Below are 16,214 nucleotides of genomic sequence, written 5' to 3'. Positions count from 1 at the left end.
TGCGTGCGTGCGTGCGTGTGTGGCTTTTGCATGTATTGCGATTTTCTGGTTTCTCGACAGCGTTGCCGTCGCCAGCATTGCTGCCCAGTGCGGCCGCACACGTCGCACATGCCAAAATCCACCACTGTTTGTGTGTATGCGTGAGACTTTCAGCTTGATTACATGTCGTCGAACAAGTTTATTTCTTACCATTCTCTTTTATTATGCTTTTATATTTCTACTTTACAATACGGTGTTATTTTTCTTTATTAGAAACAAACAAAAGTCGGTTAAAAGAGGAAGCCTCTCAAATAAGCATTTGGAACCCACTGTGTTGTTGTTTTTTTCACCGATTACAAAGAGAAAGGTTATCTTTCCTGTAACGCCTGCCAGCCGTCCTCCCCGCAGCTCACTACCTGGCCCCCTAACCTTTTTTTCCATTTTTGCCTGATGAGGCTTTTCAATGAGGCTCCTCACTTTCACCACGGCGTGCTGACGCACACTGCCAGGCTCGCCCTCCTCTTCCCCCGCCGAACCCACCGCGAGCCGCCCGGCGAAGATGTAAACTAAGCTAGCGGGAGCCCAACACGCGCTGCTCCATTATTCATCGGCCCACTTTAATGAGTTTTCCATCCACCTTCATGCATCTAGCGCAATTAAAAGAAATGATTGCGCTTGATCACTTTAATTGAATTGTGCTTTTGTACTGATGCCTTTGTCTGAATCCGTCCCTGTGTGTTAAGTAGTAAAACGACCTAGAGATCTTAATAATGGACGCCGCGATGCAACATGGGCTCACTTTGTGCTCATGGTGTAAACACTAATGCAAACCATCGTCTCATAGTGGTTGCAGCATAGAAACTGATTTACCGTTCACGCTCTCATGTCTCTTGAAAATATATTCAATCATAAACAAATAAGAATACCCTGTGTGGTCACACATATTGCACATGCCAGAAACATTCCGTGAGAGATCATCGGCTGTGCCATAGGAACATTTATTATTGACTACAAATAATGTATCTTTGTTCATCTATCTATGCCAGCGACGTGTAGTGACAGGCAGAACAATGAAACACTCTTTCACCAGATGACAATTCATCTGTGTATACACCTTTGGATGACATTTTTTTGTTTGTTGGTGTGGGGAAACACGGGTCTAAATCACAGTTGTCAAACTCAAGACCCCGAGGCTTGAGTTAATCTTTTCATTTGGGCAGAAAATCTGTACCAAAATTGCATTTTTTAAAAATGGGTATTACAAGCATCTCCCCCCCCCCCCCCCCCCCCCCACCAAAGCCCTTAACACAAGTTGTATAATAGGAGTTGAACAACAAAATATTTTCTGTGGTAGATTGTAATGTGATGAAAGTCAAGTCAAAGTCGATTAATCGATGACATCATTGGTATTTTTTTCCAGCATTTCTGCCACGGATCAGTTTCACGGAAAGACATATTTCGACGGACTCACGTAGAAACGAATCAAAACTGTGACTATACATTTATATGGTATTTAGTCATATCGGTCATCTGAGGGAAACCATAACAACAAAACAATGAGTTTGTCACGCCCTCTAAGCTCTCCCCCGTCATGCCATGAGAACAGACCACTTGTCAATCACACAGCTAATATGTTTGTTTGCAAAAAGGAGGCCTGCTAAATATTTGATGGCGTCTTCGAGTTACCCAAAAGTAGCCGCCCTGCGACCCAACACCACGGCTGGACCTCTGTGTGCATTTTGCACTCCTGTGGGAAAATGTTCTATGTTCAGATGTACCAGTCGTCCAGGCAAGAGAGACAAAGCGTGAGTGGGACAGGAGTGAAGGAGCACGGCATGTTTATGCCACTAAAGTGAAACCAAACTTGATATTTATTTAATGATGAGTTCAAATGTAGTCTGGACAACTAAGAATGTGATCTGCATGGAAATCCTTAAAGCAAGTTAACTGGGAAAGATGAGGAGACGACTCGGCTATTTGCAAGCCTCTAATTACCTTCTCACATTCACTGTATAGCTCCTGCATTATTCTTTAGCTTTGACTTTTTTTTTTTTGATGCTTCGTCCACCATATTTCCCCCGGGGTCTGTCTATGAATCCCCTAAATAAAGCACCCAGAGTGACGGGTCTTGAATGGGCTCTGATGGATCACTCTCCTCTATCTAGGGATGGTGCTTGGATGGATTCATCATTTCCTAACTGGTATAATGCTGGCAGGTGAATCCTTAAATAAAAGAATACCCCCCATGATCTAGTTATGGGATGCAGAAAAATGGGTCACGGGACTGGTTTGGAACTGCATCTGTAGCTCCATTTTATCAAATGATGTTATAACATATTTGTATTATGTTGCCATGAGACGTTAATGATCATATGGAGGGAAAAAAAAAAAAAAAAAAAGACCTTCATTAGACACAATCTAAAATTTGAAGGGTAGATATTTACATTTTTAATCCAATCAAAACTGACCAGTCCGGTAGCACTTTGAAGTAATTTTGTTTCTAAAGTGCGCTAAGCAACTAAATATTTGGTATGCTGTGACATCTAGTGGCCGAACATGTCACTTGATCCAAAAGACCCTATTGATGTCTTATTGCAAAGCCCTCCAAAATGTGCGAAAGAAACTTTTTATGCTTCTAAAAAGTGAGCCAACTGATCAGTATTTGCTATGCAGTGACGTCTGATGTTTCAAATGACATTCGCGCTCGCAAGTCAGTTTAATACTGCCTTTACAAAAAATAATAAAAAATATAGAATAATAAATTAATTGCAAATATAGAATATATACTAGTTCTTGACATGGCGCAGCATGATGATGCATGTTAAGAGAAGATAATAACAAACATATACTGGAAGTGTCTTGATCGTGAATAACGCATGGTCCTCGAGCGCCAGTGACACATCAGCCCCGCAGGATGGGCTGGTGACGCCACCCTCGAGTTCCGTTCTCTGGTAGCTCGGCGTGAGCGGACCGAGCATCAGGTCTCCTCGTGTGACTCCAAATAAATTGGCTTGGCCTGCTTCCTCAGGCGCTGCTGTGCTCGCAGCTTCCTCCCTTTCTGAGTGGCCAGTCCCAGTGGCGGCAGGTACGTCTGCAGCGAAGGAAAGAAAACACAATCCATCACATTTTTGGCTTCATGCTCCCGTGCAGGAAGGGGGAGGAACTTTTACTTACAGCCCTTGGATACGGGATCCTGTAATGTAGACCTGTGAGACAAATTACATGAACATTAACTAGAATGTAAAGAATTTTTGCTTCAATTCAACGGACATTTAATTGGTATGGTGCGGCTCCTTCCGGTGTGCGCGTGCACCACTGTATATAAAATGAGTTGACAAAACAAGAAAGTGTAAACGTGCCTCCTCTTACCTATTTCTATCCTTGCTTCGCATTCCCCAATACATTTCTTTATTGATTCTTGATCGGTCATCTGTAAAAGGAGCGAACACAACAATCAGCGATTAGTCTGGACAAGTACCGTCGCACCTAAATCCACAAGTCGCTCTCACCTGCTGGTTCTGTCGGAACAAAGTGCGGGCCTCCTGAATGATATACTTCCTCTCGGCCAACGTGTCACTTGCCACCCCACTCTGGGCTTGCCAGGTTCGTGCAATGCGAAACACCCGCATGTAGAGCGACAACACCGTCCTCTGAGTGGAGGCCGTCATCTGGACTCACGATTGGGACCTGCGCAACAAATGGGTCAAATTGACAGATTTGCTGCTAGATAATGATTTGTTACTTCCTGATGAGCATAAGGAGTCTAAATCAGTGATTCCCAACCACTGTTCCACAGGAAATTATCCAATTTCACTGACTTGGTCTGAAAATTGGTATTTATTCACTTACAAATAATGTATCTTTGTTTATCTATGTACACCAGTGACATATACTGACCGGCAGAACAATTAACGACTCTTCCACTACCACAACACATCATCATTATTTGAGCAGCTCTACTTTTTGTGGTATTTGGTCTGGCGGTGTGCTGTGAGATTATTCAAATATGAAATGTGTGCTTTGGTTCATAAAGGTTGTGAAACACTGATCTAAGCAATATACAGTCTATTAGTCTAATAATATAATGATATCTAATATAAACATTTATTCCTTTTAAAACAATTACATCTGATTGAAAGCTATAAATTGCAGTGGTGTTTTGTGTGCCAAGTTATTAAAATGGGTATTGTACTTAATGGACAGTAAAAATAATTCATTTTTACTTTAGTATCCAAGTACATGTTAGAGTTTCTATTTTTTTTACTGTAACATTAGAGAGTGGAAAAAAAAAAAGAGTGGAATCTGTAATTATACTTTTTTCAAAAATTGCAATTTACTATATTACACAGTGTGACCACTTTGATAATATCGCATTAGTATTTAGTAACTTTAAAAAAAGCCAAAAAAAAACATTACCGTTCGTATGACCCTGCAATCCCGCCAATTTACCCTAGATGTCGCTCAACCATTGTTTGCTAATATAACATCAGGTGGATACAAAGTGAATGACAGTTGTGAAACAGTCTTACATACTGTATATTACTTTCGATATAGCACCTTAAAAGTGTTATCGTTCGCGTGTTTTCTGTAACAGTTCCATTCGCAATTGGTTTATTATGCGCTAATGAGTCATTAGCAGTTTAATGGCAACAACAAATAGATGTAGCACTCTTCAGCTAAACACGAATGTTTTTTCTGATGGAATTACCTTAAATTATTATTATTATTTTAAATAAAACTGAATACCAATAAGCCAAAAGATTACCTTTGCAAAGTGAGTTTGAGTGCTCCTTTTGAGATGAAGCTGCCTGGCTCGTGTGTCTCAAATAGTTGTCGCATGCTACTGACGTCAGTCCCACCGCTTTAGAAAATGTATTTTAAAAAAATAGCGAAGCGCTCACTTAATTGCATGTTTACGTGAATTAATTGCTCAAACGTATTTTAAGGAAACGTGCTATACCCATTTTATAATTCATCCTTAGCGTGAAGTAATTTTGTAGCTTGCTGGGCACAATATTAATCTCTTAAGGAGCTCTTGAACGTTCGACAGAACATGTCATTCAGTTGTTTAATTATTTATTTATTTTATTATAACAGCTGTAATTCCATCTATACGATCGCTGTCGTTTCACAGAATTAAAGGATAATCGTCAGCGGCGCTGCGGTGAAGATCAGCTGTTTTGGCCGCTTGCAACAGGGGAGGAAGTGATGCGTTGAAATGCCCGTAAAGAAGCTCCTCCAAAAAGGGGGAAGCACAAAGAAATCGCCTCCCGTGTATATTTCGCGTCGACGTGCGAACTGGACTTTTATGGAACAAGCATGACACGTCTTTAACGTTAAAGGCTTAACTTCTTTTTTTTCTTTTTTTTTTCTTACCAAGTTGCCACCGCTGTTACATTTGACAAGTTATTATTATTATTATTTTAGCTGCTTGCTAGCTCGGCGAGCTAATGTGAGTGAACGCGACTACTAGTTTGTCTTCAGTTCGTTTCTGGACGTATCGGCCAACATAGAACCCTTTTTATGATCACGGCTAGATACCGGATGGAATGTTTATCCGACTCCACGCCAATGGAACTTCAAAAAAGGTACGTTTGGGACTCTGTTTTAATCGACAGACTTAGCTTAGCCGATAGCTAACTTTTACTCCTTCGGGCCCCGGTCGGTGGTTCTGATAAACTGCTACTCGGATACATCTTTATTTGGTTATTAATGATGATCTAAAAGTGATGACATTTTTGTTCTGCGCCTGGCAAAATCAAAACGAGCACTGCGTTGCTACGCTAATTTCCGGACCAACATAACACAAACTTGTTTAAAAAAAAAAAAAAAAAAAAAAAATTATGTATCTTATTAATATCAAAGCTATTCTGTTTGTAAACAGTATGATACAGGGGTTGCTAAAGGATACAATTATGGAAAATTGACTGCATAAAGAGTGGGGTGTCTGGAGTGCCTACCCACCCAAAAGGTTGGATTTTACCCACCCCCCTTTTTTTACCACCGCGTCTGAGGAAGGACAACCTACAGAGAGACAGAAGGTGTGACTGACGAGGTGTCAATCATCTCGCACCTCCAGTCTTAATTCGCAAGCACTTGCCCTGATCTGCCAGCTTGGGCTTCAGAAAATGCTTGCACCATTTTGGAATATCTGCCTCACTTAAAAATAAATAAATAAATAAATAAAAATCCTCATTTGCTAACTACGTAAATGTATTGCATTTACCTGGATTAAAAAAAAAAACTTTTTCTGAGTTTTTTTTTTCTGTTTTCCTGACTATTTTTCTCAGTTTTTCTGTCTAACCCCCCCCCCCCTGTTTTACGACTATTTTTTCGCCCCCTGTTTTTTTGTCATTGTTTTCCTAATTACTAATAACAATACCATCTATGTGACTCAAAGACAGGTGTATCTCCCAGTGTCTTAAACCCATATCAAAATAAAACTTGATCAAACTAAATAAGCTGGTCATGTTGCTTACTACGTAGTCCGCAAAGAGTCACTTGCAGTTCGCAGGTTCTCGCGTGAGTTCGATGTGTCCTGATAACTCAGGAAAAAAATAGTCAGAAAACAGGGGTGACATTTTTTTACAGAAAAATAATTACTCAGAAAAATTGAAAAAAATACACTGAACAACAGGAGTTTTTTTTTTAAATTATTATTATTTTTTTTTAAATCAAAGTGAATGCAATACGCGTCCGCAGCTAGCAATTAAGTAACTGAGGGGATTCAGAAGCGATGTGGAGTTAGCAACATTTTTACTGGACAAGTACGTTTATCACTGCTCTGTGATTTGTAATCGATTGCATATTCCAAAAATTAGAAGTCCAAACCAATAAAAGCACTGCTACAGTAGCTCTCTATTATGAACAAGGCTAGCAATGTAGCAGCTGTAGCTAACATCTGCTTGTTTACAGTACTAATGCTATCTTAGTATTGCTAGCGCTGTTATTTTGTCACAGTTGGACAGTGTTTTCTCTCTCAACTTCACACATTCACATGCCATTTTGAATGGCCGTGGGCCATGTGAGCCCTTGTTTGAGAGACGTGGCTTTGTTTAGATTCAAAGGGTTGGGGGATTAGCGAAGTAACGCTACATTCATATCTTGCTGGCGGTTGTAAAAAGTGAAAAGGCCCCCTTTTAAGTGTGAAATTAAACAACGGAGTATACATTTAGTCGTCCACCCATTTCTGAAAATGTTTCTGTGAGCGAGCGCTTCTGTGCTGCACTACTGCCCCACTGTTACCAAACAGTAACAAGGCTAATTAACATAATCACCACCACCCCACACACAGTTTCTTAACCAATGACACGATCAGCTAGGCTGGTCAAAGTTCCAGAGCGAAAATACATTACTTATATGGTGGTTCTTTGACTTTGGTGAGTTACTAGCCATCGTGTCTTCAGTTCTTTTTGACTTTTTATTGGGAGCCAAAATTTGAGGTACGAGCCAGCTTCAGGTACGCCGCCGGTCGAGTGAAAACCAAAAAAATGGAAGCAGTGAAGGTACTGTAATACCCTCGTACATGGGAAAGGAGAGATGCACACACTTGGGAACTGTATTGAATTGCGTAATATGTAAATGTGTACTTATCTATTATGATTAATTGTCATATGTTCTGTGTTAAAATTTTATTTATCTACAGCACTGGTTCAGTTGCGTTTTTTTAATTTATTTATTTATTTATTTTTTTAAAATAAGTGAACTAAGTAACATTTTGTTATCTCGGGTAGTCTAAGGATAGCAGATTTTGATGAAAGAGGTTGACTACGTTATTTGGTGTTCCATGTAGTTTGAGAATGATTATTAAAACATGAAATGCCTTAATTTTCGTAAAGATGTGTTGGGTGGAGTTGTAATCAGTGCACTCATGGGGAGATGTCTGTACATGCCCAGAGCAATGCAAGTGTATCAGCTCTGCCTGATACACTCTGCCTGCTCTGAGCAGTATTCCCTAATCACGACGGTACTATGAAGTGTGGCCTCGCAGGATCAGAAATATTTGGTAATAGTTTGGCTGTTAACCTCTTATTGTACCAATGTATGTGTATAACATACTGTGTGTGACTACTACTTGGCACGTTGAAATTTCATTATTTTATTGTCTTTAATTCCTCTCAAGTTTCAATGTACAATAGAACTATTATGCATGCATGTTACGCATATTAACAGCTGTACATTGAGGGGATTATAAATCTATATATCACTATCAATAATACTTCCCACTTTACACTTATTTTTCAAATATTATTGTAGCATAATTAGACAATATTAATCACTTACCATATACCAACATGCAACAATTTAGTCTTGTTTTTTTGGTTTTGTTTAGATTAGATTTAAATTGCTTTTAATCCACCCTCTATCTATCTTGTAGGTACTGTATAGCTATACCCTTTTCATGTAGTAAAATTAAGCAACCAAAATATTGCAGTAACCGCTCTATCACACTGTGCAAACCTCAACTGCAATAATAAACACATTGCTAAATCAGTTAATCTATAACTGTGTAAATTAGGTTCTGCAGCTATCGAATAGTTTTGGAATAGCGTCTTCTACTGATAATGCCATCAATTCAATTAATTGGATAACAAACTGTTTTGCAGTTATGTGCATGTGAGGAGCAGGTACTATTTTTGTCCACTGGGGGTTGCCATCCTCATATTCTACTGTAGTATCTGTAACTTTTGTGTGTTTAATTGTATGGTTTGAAAAGGCAGGGCATGGCCTGGTGAGTGACGTGGGCGTCAGTGAATGAGCATGTAGAGTTCGCTGGCTGTTTTAATAGCTAACTTGGTGTCTTCAGTAATATTAGTCCGTGAAGAAAGACAATCACTGCAAATCTTGGAGACAGATCTTGGCTTTGTTTTTTTTTGTTTTTTTTGTCATCAAATTATTTGATTCATCATTGCAGACAGTCCTACTGTAAATTGAGCATTAACCTTTTTTCAAATGCAGGACTTTTGACACAGCCAGTTGGATCTCTAAAACAAATGCCTGGAAGTATATAACCAAGTCTTGTCCATCACAGCATGTTTGTTATGTTTATAGTTCTTACTAAGATGACAAAACGCTGTCTTTTCAGCATTGCAGGTGTCAAGATCACAATGATGGGGAAGCATAGAGAGAGACTGATTTCTGGTCAGTGCAAGCAATAGTCTGTAAGTCACCATTTTACACATTATCACACTGTTAGTCCATTTCTATGTTTTCATTTGGCCAATACAGACACCTTTTGGTGAAATAAAACGTATTCTACATCAGCATTATTCTTATTCTATATCAGCCTGAAATGACATCATCAAAGTCTATTGTGCAGCGGGAAAGTATTCATTGGGTTTGACTTTTTCCACATTTGGATATCTTTCAAACAATACCTGTTTGATAAAGTCACACATTTCCTCTGTTGAATTTTGAGGGGAAAGAACATGAACAAAATAAAGATGTCAGAACGATAACCATGAGCATTTTCTATTGTCCATCTCGCACAGAGGATGGCAATACGTTGGGGCTTATTCATACTGCACTTGGCAAGCCGTCTTGACACCCTTGACTTTTCCATTCATTGTGTGTGTCTTGGGGGGGCGTCAGCGCGTTTTGATGTGACGGCGAATGTTGCGTCAAAGCAGAAGGCGTCTTGATACTTAGCGTCGCATCATCGGATAGGAAAATTTTCAATTCCAATGGGACACAGGGTGGCGGAGTGATTTCTGAGTGCTATTTTGGCGGAATTGTACAGTAAACAGAAAAGGGGTAATAAATAATAAAGGCATAATAATTGCGGTGTCCCGCTATTCCGAACTTTGGGCCAACAGAAAAATTATATATCGAGACGTCTCTGCGGGAGGCTTTCAAACTCCCTTTCAAAGTTCCCTGCTCAGCCTGAAATACACCACAAAGCGCTCTTCCTGGAACTAGAAAGCTCACGAACGAGTTTAACTTCGAGATGCTGCCGTGAAATTAGTATGCGATAGTCCCATTCCCTTTTGATCTGCTGCTGCGTCACCTCCTCCTCCTTAAAATAAGCAAAGTTAGGGCTTTCCTTTCCAACAGTGACAAATGCATATTGCCAAGTTGGGTTTCACTCCGCGGGGAAAGCGTCCCGACTTCCTTCTAGGCTGCTACGTCACCACTTCCAAATATGGGATGGCTTCACCCCCGTTGCCGTCGTCTTTCTGCTTTGACGCGGGGGGCCTTTCACACTGAGCAACTGCAGTGTGAAAAAAAGGCCTCAAGTCCTGTTATTTTTCTGCTGCTACAAGGACTTTGCTCTTGTTCCTTTTTAGGGTTTGACGAGTGGCAGTAGAAGACCTGGATCGTGGGATATTTGGCACAGGTAGCTGTAAATGTACATTTGTATCTAACCTTTTTGCAATCATTCTACAGATAATTTTCTGTACTGAGGCGATTATTTGGTTACTATAACAGTGGGTGTGAAATAAAACAGGATGTAATCGAAGTGTAGACTTTCGTCAAGTTAAGATGCTTCAAAACCATTTTAGGAATGTCAGATGTTTTCGCTTCTTCCATTCACTTCAAGATAAGCAGATAAGTCTGGAGTTGATATTGAGTTGATGCTACCAATATGGAATCCATGGTGATAACCATAGCGCTGTCCAAATACTTGTCAGCCTGTGGAAATTGAGGTATTTTGTGGAAAATGTTTGTAAGTGCGAAACATAAATGCAAAATTATTATTGCGAGACCTCTCAGATGTACGCTCCTATCTCGATAACGTTGAAAACTCTGTCATTGTCCAAATATGTCTGGGCCTGATTGTATCAGTCTTTTGCTAAGGGGCAACCTTTGATCATTGTGGTTTGCTCAAGGCTTGAGGGTATGTTGAGACATCCGGACGGGCCAGAGCAGAGGCGTCTAGGTGGTTCGGACGGCGACTGAAGGGAGGAGGAGGATTGACCGACGGGCGAGCCGGGAGGAAGACATGGGCCAGTGCATCACCAAGTGCAAGAACCCCACATCCTCGCTCGGCAGCAAGAGCGGCGACAAGGAGAGCGGCTCCAAGTCCCACAAGAAAAGTGGCTGCATGGGTAGCGCCGGAGGCCACAAGGAAGAGTCGTGCGGCAAGCTCGGCACCGAGCTGTCGAATGGCACCAAAGCCCTGGAGGTTTCCGTGGAGACGCCCATTATCTCGGCCTTAATGGGAGAACCATGCAAGGAGGAGAGCCCGGACGGAGACGGGCTGTCCATAAAGCACATCGAGGAGCTTTTCTCCTGCTACAAAGACGAGCAGGAGGACGCCATCTTGGAGGAAGGCATGGAGAGGTTCTGCAATGACCTGTGCGTGGACCCGGCGGAGTTCCGCGTGCTGGTTCTGGCCTGGAAGTTCCAGGCAGCCACCATGTGCAAGTTTACAAGGTGAGAGGGCCGTTTGAGGAAGAGTCATGCTCATGTGGTGTTTTCTTTTTACTTTAACCAGCCCCTCTGGTACACAGGAAATGTACTCTGCACTGCCAATGTCAGTGTGTACTTCATCTGAATAGAATAGCCTTCCGGATGAGTCACTAACTCCCCGCTCTGATTTTCAAGCTTGGACTCTTTTGTAACCAAACGCTGATTGTTATGGAAGTTAGTATGTACATTTCGTTTGTGTAGAACTTTTCACAGAGGACTCACAAAGTGCTTCACATAGTTAAACCAATCATATGTACAGATTCACATTTTACAGTAAATACAAGAAAACAAATCTAATAAAAATGAATAAATCAAAACAAATCTAGTCTTACTGGAATGTCTGCCTAAACAAAATTATTTTTTAACTAATTTTTTTTTTTTTTTTAAATCACTACAGAAGAGGCAGCTCTTAGCTCAAAAGGAAGTACATTACACAATTTCTTGGAAACGGACCGCAAGGCTCTATTAACCTTTATTTTTTAATCTCATGTGATGGACATTTCGTCAGCAGACCGAAGTGTCCTAACAGGACTCAGCTCAACTGTATTTATATAGCACTTTCAAAAAACAACCGCAGCTGTAATACAGTGTCGTATATAAGATCGACCATAAAAACAGTAAATATAATCATGAATGAATGAAAAGTGTTCTCCCATTAAAATGTACAAAATGCCATCAGAGTGCACGAGGCGTCACGAGTTGAAGTTTGAATATATACAAATCAGTGCCGTTTTCTAACAGCCGTTTGTCTGTTCGTTGGCGAGTAACACACATTAAAAAGGAATGGTTAAAATCCCGTTCCATTTGGTCCTCTCTCTCGCTTCACAACAATAAAATGACACCTAATCCACCAAATATGGAAGAGCCCGATTGACCATTGAGGGCTCTGGAAGTGGCGGTTAAAATGTTGTACTGTGGCTGAACCTACCGGATCTAGACAAAAGTCTAGCGGCGGCAGTCTGAATTGATTGGTGACGATGTGGTGAAGTTTTGTTGAGACGTGTGAAGAGAGAAATCATTCATGAATTGACCTTTACATTTTACATTCACATTTTTTAAAAACCGTTTATTATCTGTTCATATTTTTGACATGAGACCTAAACGCATACAGAGAGACTATTTTACATCATTAATTTCCCGTTCCGCTTATCCTACAAAGCCTTTTGTGTCCATCCGTGCTGTGATGTGTGTTACGACAAGTCTGTCGTGTAGACTGAAACTACCACCACAATGCTACTACTTTTCAAAAGTCATTGTGGGATACATTGAGAGCACAATATTCAGATAGCACATTCAGATAGCACGACAAAATTGCAAACTCCTTACATAGGGCACTGCAATGTATATAAAAAATATATATATGTAAAATATATATATGTATATATATATGTATATAAAAGTCTACACACCCCCTGTTCAAAGGCCAGGTTTTAAATGATTTAACTTGTATCATTTTTTTAATATGACAAATACCTGGCCTTTGAACAGGACTGGGAAGACTTTTTATGTCCACCATATATAGTGACTAGAGTGATTCCAAACACACTCTCCGGGGTTTGTTGGCCAACTGATGCGTTCAATGGGGCACGGAACGCCGACTCCAGTAGTAGTTGTGTTGTTCTGTGACTCTGATTTACTGTGAATTATTGTCCCATGTTTGGTGTCACCAGGAAGGAGTTTGTCGAGGGGTGCAAGGCCATCCAGGCGGACAGCCTCGAAGGCATCTGCTCTCGCTTTTCGTCTATGCTGCTGGAGGCTCAGGGCGAGGAGAACTTCAAGGACCTGTACCGGTTCACCTTCCAATTCGGCCTGGACGCCGACGAAGGCCAGCGCTCGCTGCAGCGGGACATCGCCATTGCCCTGTGGCGCCTGGTCTTCACCCAGGACATGCCCTCCATCCTGGAGCACTGGCTGGACTTCCTGGCGGAGAACCCCCCGGGTATCCGGGGTATCTCTCGGGACACGTGGAACATGTTCCTGAACTTCACGCAAGCCATCGGTCCCGACCTGAGCAACTACAGCGAGGACGAGGCCTGGCCCAGCCTATTCGACACTTTCGTCGAGTGGGAAATGGAGCGCAGGAAAAGAGAGGAAGAGCGGTCTCCGCTGGCAGCGGACCGTGAGGGCACGCCCACTGAGACGGAGTGTTCCCTGAGCACGGACAGGTTTCAAACCGACGGTGGCCGCGGATCACAGACTTGGGGGGGCCACTGACCAGCAAACGAGAAGCGTTTGTAAGGCAGGAAAACTTTGGCGACCATCAGATGACCTTGAGTATTATCACACAGCTGATCATTTCTGTTGGGATGCGATATTCCTGCTTTGCAATTTTTGTTTTTTAGTTTTTTTTTTGTTTTTTTTTGAAAGGGCTCTATGAACTGACATTTTTAGCACTTCTATTTAAATTATTGCTCTACTCACTGCTGTGTTTTTCAGTCACATTTTACTTGCACCTACCCACCATGATACAGCATATGTACCTGTCGATAGCTTTGTTCGAAAAACAAAGAGCTACAACTTTACCCTATTCCTGTTCCATAAATTAGTGCGGTGCTTTGAGGTAAAAGTTTTGGGAGATCCGAGCTGTCATTCGGCCGATTTGTTGCTTTGACTTGTGATCAAAAACTTGCGATACCGGCACCGTATGGTGTCAGTGTACTGAAGTCACTTCACAATTGCAAACACCTAGTTGAAGTTTACTGTCAAGCTAAACATAAACCAAAAATTACACCTTGTGCTTTGAAAACAACCACACAGCCTTTCTAGCTGCTAGCTTAATGCTAAATAGCATCTATGTTGTGGTGCTGTAACCCTGAATGAACAGAGTGTAGCAACACATATAGACAGGCAATATAACAGTACTCAGTCATTTACTTTTTATCCACTGCGAAAAACGACTAATATTAGTGCAGTACTGATCAGCTGAAAGGAGTTAGACAAGGGGGGCACACTTGAAAGAGCAAAATGGCCATTCAGTTAATGCAGTGACAAAATTGTCATTCCTGTATGTTTTTATAAAGTACAATATTATAGAGTGCAATTTGTCCCTCATTAAAATACACAATTTTGTTTTTGGAAGGAAGGCTGGATTAGATCAATTAATTTCAATGGGAAAATGAGGATTTTACGTTGCAAGCGTGATCACGGAACTCGTATCTCAAGGCACCACTGTTCATTTTAATCTGGTAACACTGCTGATTTGTTGTCTTTAAAAAAAAAAAAAGGGAAAGGGGTACACACATACCTTTGGGAAATGTGAGGGTCATGCTCATTGGGCTAATGTGGTTGTAGTGTTTGCTTCTATCTTGCAGTGCTGTGAGGATGACTTAGTTGCACTTGTATTGCCTTGGCCACTTTTGGCAAAAGAAACGTACAATTCTATTCCAAGGGCATTTTCTATACGGACGCAATTCCTCTGACAATTTCATTCAGCCGGTGGAAATCTTACTTCCATGGTAACGGCGAGTGCGTTTGGGGTTTGCAGTGCTCCCTTATTGACCTCTTGCGTCTCCCAAATGTCCATCTCCTTTTAAGAAGCAGCTAATAGTGTTTAAAAAAAAAAAAAACTCACAATGAGGCCGGCTTCTACTTGAAATCCAAATGAGCGGGTCATTTCTGTTCAAGATGATGCTCACGCAATCCTGTTGCTTTTGAAAGAAATATGAATATTGTTTACCTCCAGGCGGTCAGGGGTTGATGCAGCCTGTCTGCACACAAAAAAGTGCACACTTCATGATGTTTTTAATGGTGGTTCTAATATTGCACAAACCTCTGTGGCATGCTAGGTTGCTATACTGTTGCTAAACTGCAATGCTGTCTGTCCAGCCGCATTCATTCCATTGAAACCCTTCATGAAGGAGATGAACAGACTCGAGTATGGAAAGCCACTTCAGGATTTATTGGATATCCAGTTTAACTCATTCACTGCCAGCCTTCCCAGTTAATATTTGACGTCTAAAGCCGTCAATGGCAGTGAATGTGTTAAGGTCCTTGTACTTGTATGCTGATTGTCCTTTTTAGTAAGACCAATTTATTTGATAGCCTTTATATCCAGCTTCAAGTCCATCTACTAGTGCACTCTTTGTCCTCTAGTAGGATGACTACATGTTACTAGTGAGGCAAAACTGCACTAGTTGACATCTGAGTGCCTCTAGTGAAGCGCTCGCTGTATGTTAACTAGTAGAATTCTATGTCACTAGTGCTAGTGACCTAGCGCAACAGTACAAAAGCAATAGTCAGTGTCCTGAGATTGAAATTACCTGGACGAATGAGATTATGCATAGGCATGTTTTCAACTAGAGCAGTTTTGCTCTAAATATGTAGTCCTACTAGTGAGTACAAAGTGTGTACTAGTACATGGGCTTGCAGCTGATGTCAAGGCGATAAAATAGCTGTTTTGAGCTTTTATTTGCAAAATGGGCGCTAGTAAGACATTCTACTAGTGCGTTCAATTGTCTCACCAGTAAAGACAAAGAGCGTACTAGTATATGGACCTTAAGATGGATATAGACGTATCAAATGAATGCTCCCAACGGGGGGGAAAAAGCTCAAAGGGCTTACCATACTCTGGTGACGATGACGAGTGAATCTACAATGAATCTTGTGGTAACAGAGGGTGACCATAATCTAATCTATTGAGTTTACATCCACATCCAACGGTTTTATTTCAGACCTCATTTTGTCCCCTTCGTTTATGTAAACTGTATTGATTTATAATGAATAAACGGTGTTCAACTTTTGACTGTTGACGGCAGACCTGTGTGTTTCGTATTGTGTCTTTTGGGGGGCGTGGCCTCGACGCATGCGGCTCTTCTGATTGGTGG

General features: G+C 41.2%; 2 protein-coding genes across 3 annotated transcripts; one reads left to right on the top strand and one right to left on the bottom strand.

Moving 5' to 3' along the window:
* Positions 1 to 1,283: 1,283 nt before the first annotated feature.
* Positions 1,284 to 4,860, bottom strand: lyrm1 (LYR motif containing 1). The gene is made up of 5 exons (XM_061706716.1): positions 4,745 to 4,860; positions 3,489 to 3,666; positions 3,349 to 3,409; positions 3,154 to 3,185; positions 1,284 to 3,070 (listed from the first exon to the last, which is right to left on the bottom strand). Exons 2-5 carry the CDS (start codon positions 3,645 to 3,647, stop codon positions 2,957 to 2,959), a joined length of 366 nt encoding a protein of 121 aa, XP_061562700.1. The 5' UTR covers positions 3,648 to 3,666; positions 4,745 to 4,860; the 3' UTR covers positions 1,284 to 2,956.
* Positions 4,861 to 5,091: 231 nt separating this feature from the next.
* dcun1d3 (defective in cullin neddylation 1 domain containing 3) lies at positions 5,092 to 16,137 on the top strand. Of its 2 annotated transcripts, none has more exons than XM_061706701.1 (5): positions 5,092 to 5,567; positions 9,073 to 9,140; positions 10,266 to 10,315; positions 10,809 to 11,355; positions 13,062 to 16,137. In XM_061706701.1, exons 4-5 carry the CDS (start codon positions 10,922 to 10,924, stop codon positions 13,603 to 13,605), a joined length of 978 nt encoding a protein of 325 aa, XP_061562685.1. In that variant the 5' UTR covers positions 5,092 to 5,567; positions 9,073 to 9,140; positions 10,266 to 10,315; positions 10,809 to 10,921; the 3' UTR covers positions 13,606 to 16,137. The 2 variants fall into 2 exon arrangements, with proteins under 2 accessions (XP_061562685.1, XP_061562684.1); XM_061706700.1 differs by having other exon boundaries at positions 9,065 to 9,140.
* The last annotated feature ends 77 nt before the right edge of the window (positions 16,138 to 16,214 follow it).

The sequence above is a fragment of the Phycodurus eques genome, chromosome 19, assembly GCF_024500275.1.
Source record: "Phycodurus eques isolate BA_2022a chromosome 19, UOR_Pequ_1.1, whole genome shotgun sequence".
Classification (NCBI taxonomy): Eukaryota; Metazoa; Chordata; class Actinopteri; order Syngnathiformes; family Syngnathidae; genus Phycodurus; species Phycodurus eques.
This window is presented reverse-complemented; position numbering and strand designations above follow the sequence as displayed.

Coding starts and splice junctions, on each gene's coding strand:
- lyrm1 (XM_061706716.1), bottom strand. CDS start 3,647: ATGACGGCCTCCACTCAGAGGACGGTGTTGTCGCTCTACATGCGGGTG. Junction 3,410..3,488: donor TGTTCCGACAGAACCAGCAG/GTGAGAGCGACT, acceptor CTCCTTTTACAG/ATGACCGATCAAGAATCAAT. Junction 3,071..3,153: donor GGATCCCGTATCCAAGGGCT/GTAAGTAAAAGT, acceptor CCTTCGCTGCAG/ACGTACCTGCCGCCACTGGG.
- dcun1d3 (XM_061706701.1), top strand. CDS start 10,922: ATGGGCCAGTGCATCACCAAGTGCAAGAACCCCACATCCTCGCTCGGC. Junction 11,356..13,061: donor ACCATGTGCAAGTTTACAAG/GTGAGAGGGCCG, acceptor TGGTGTCACCAG/GAAGGAGTTTGTCGAGGGGT.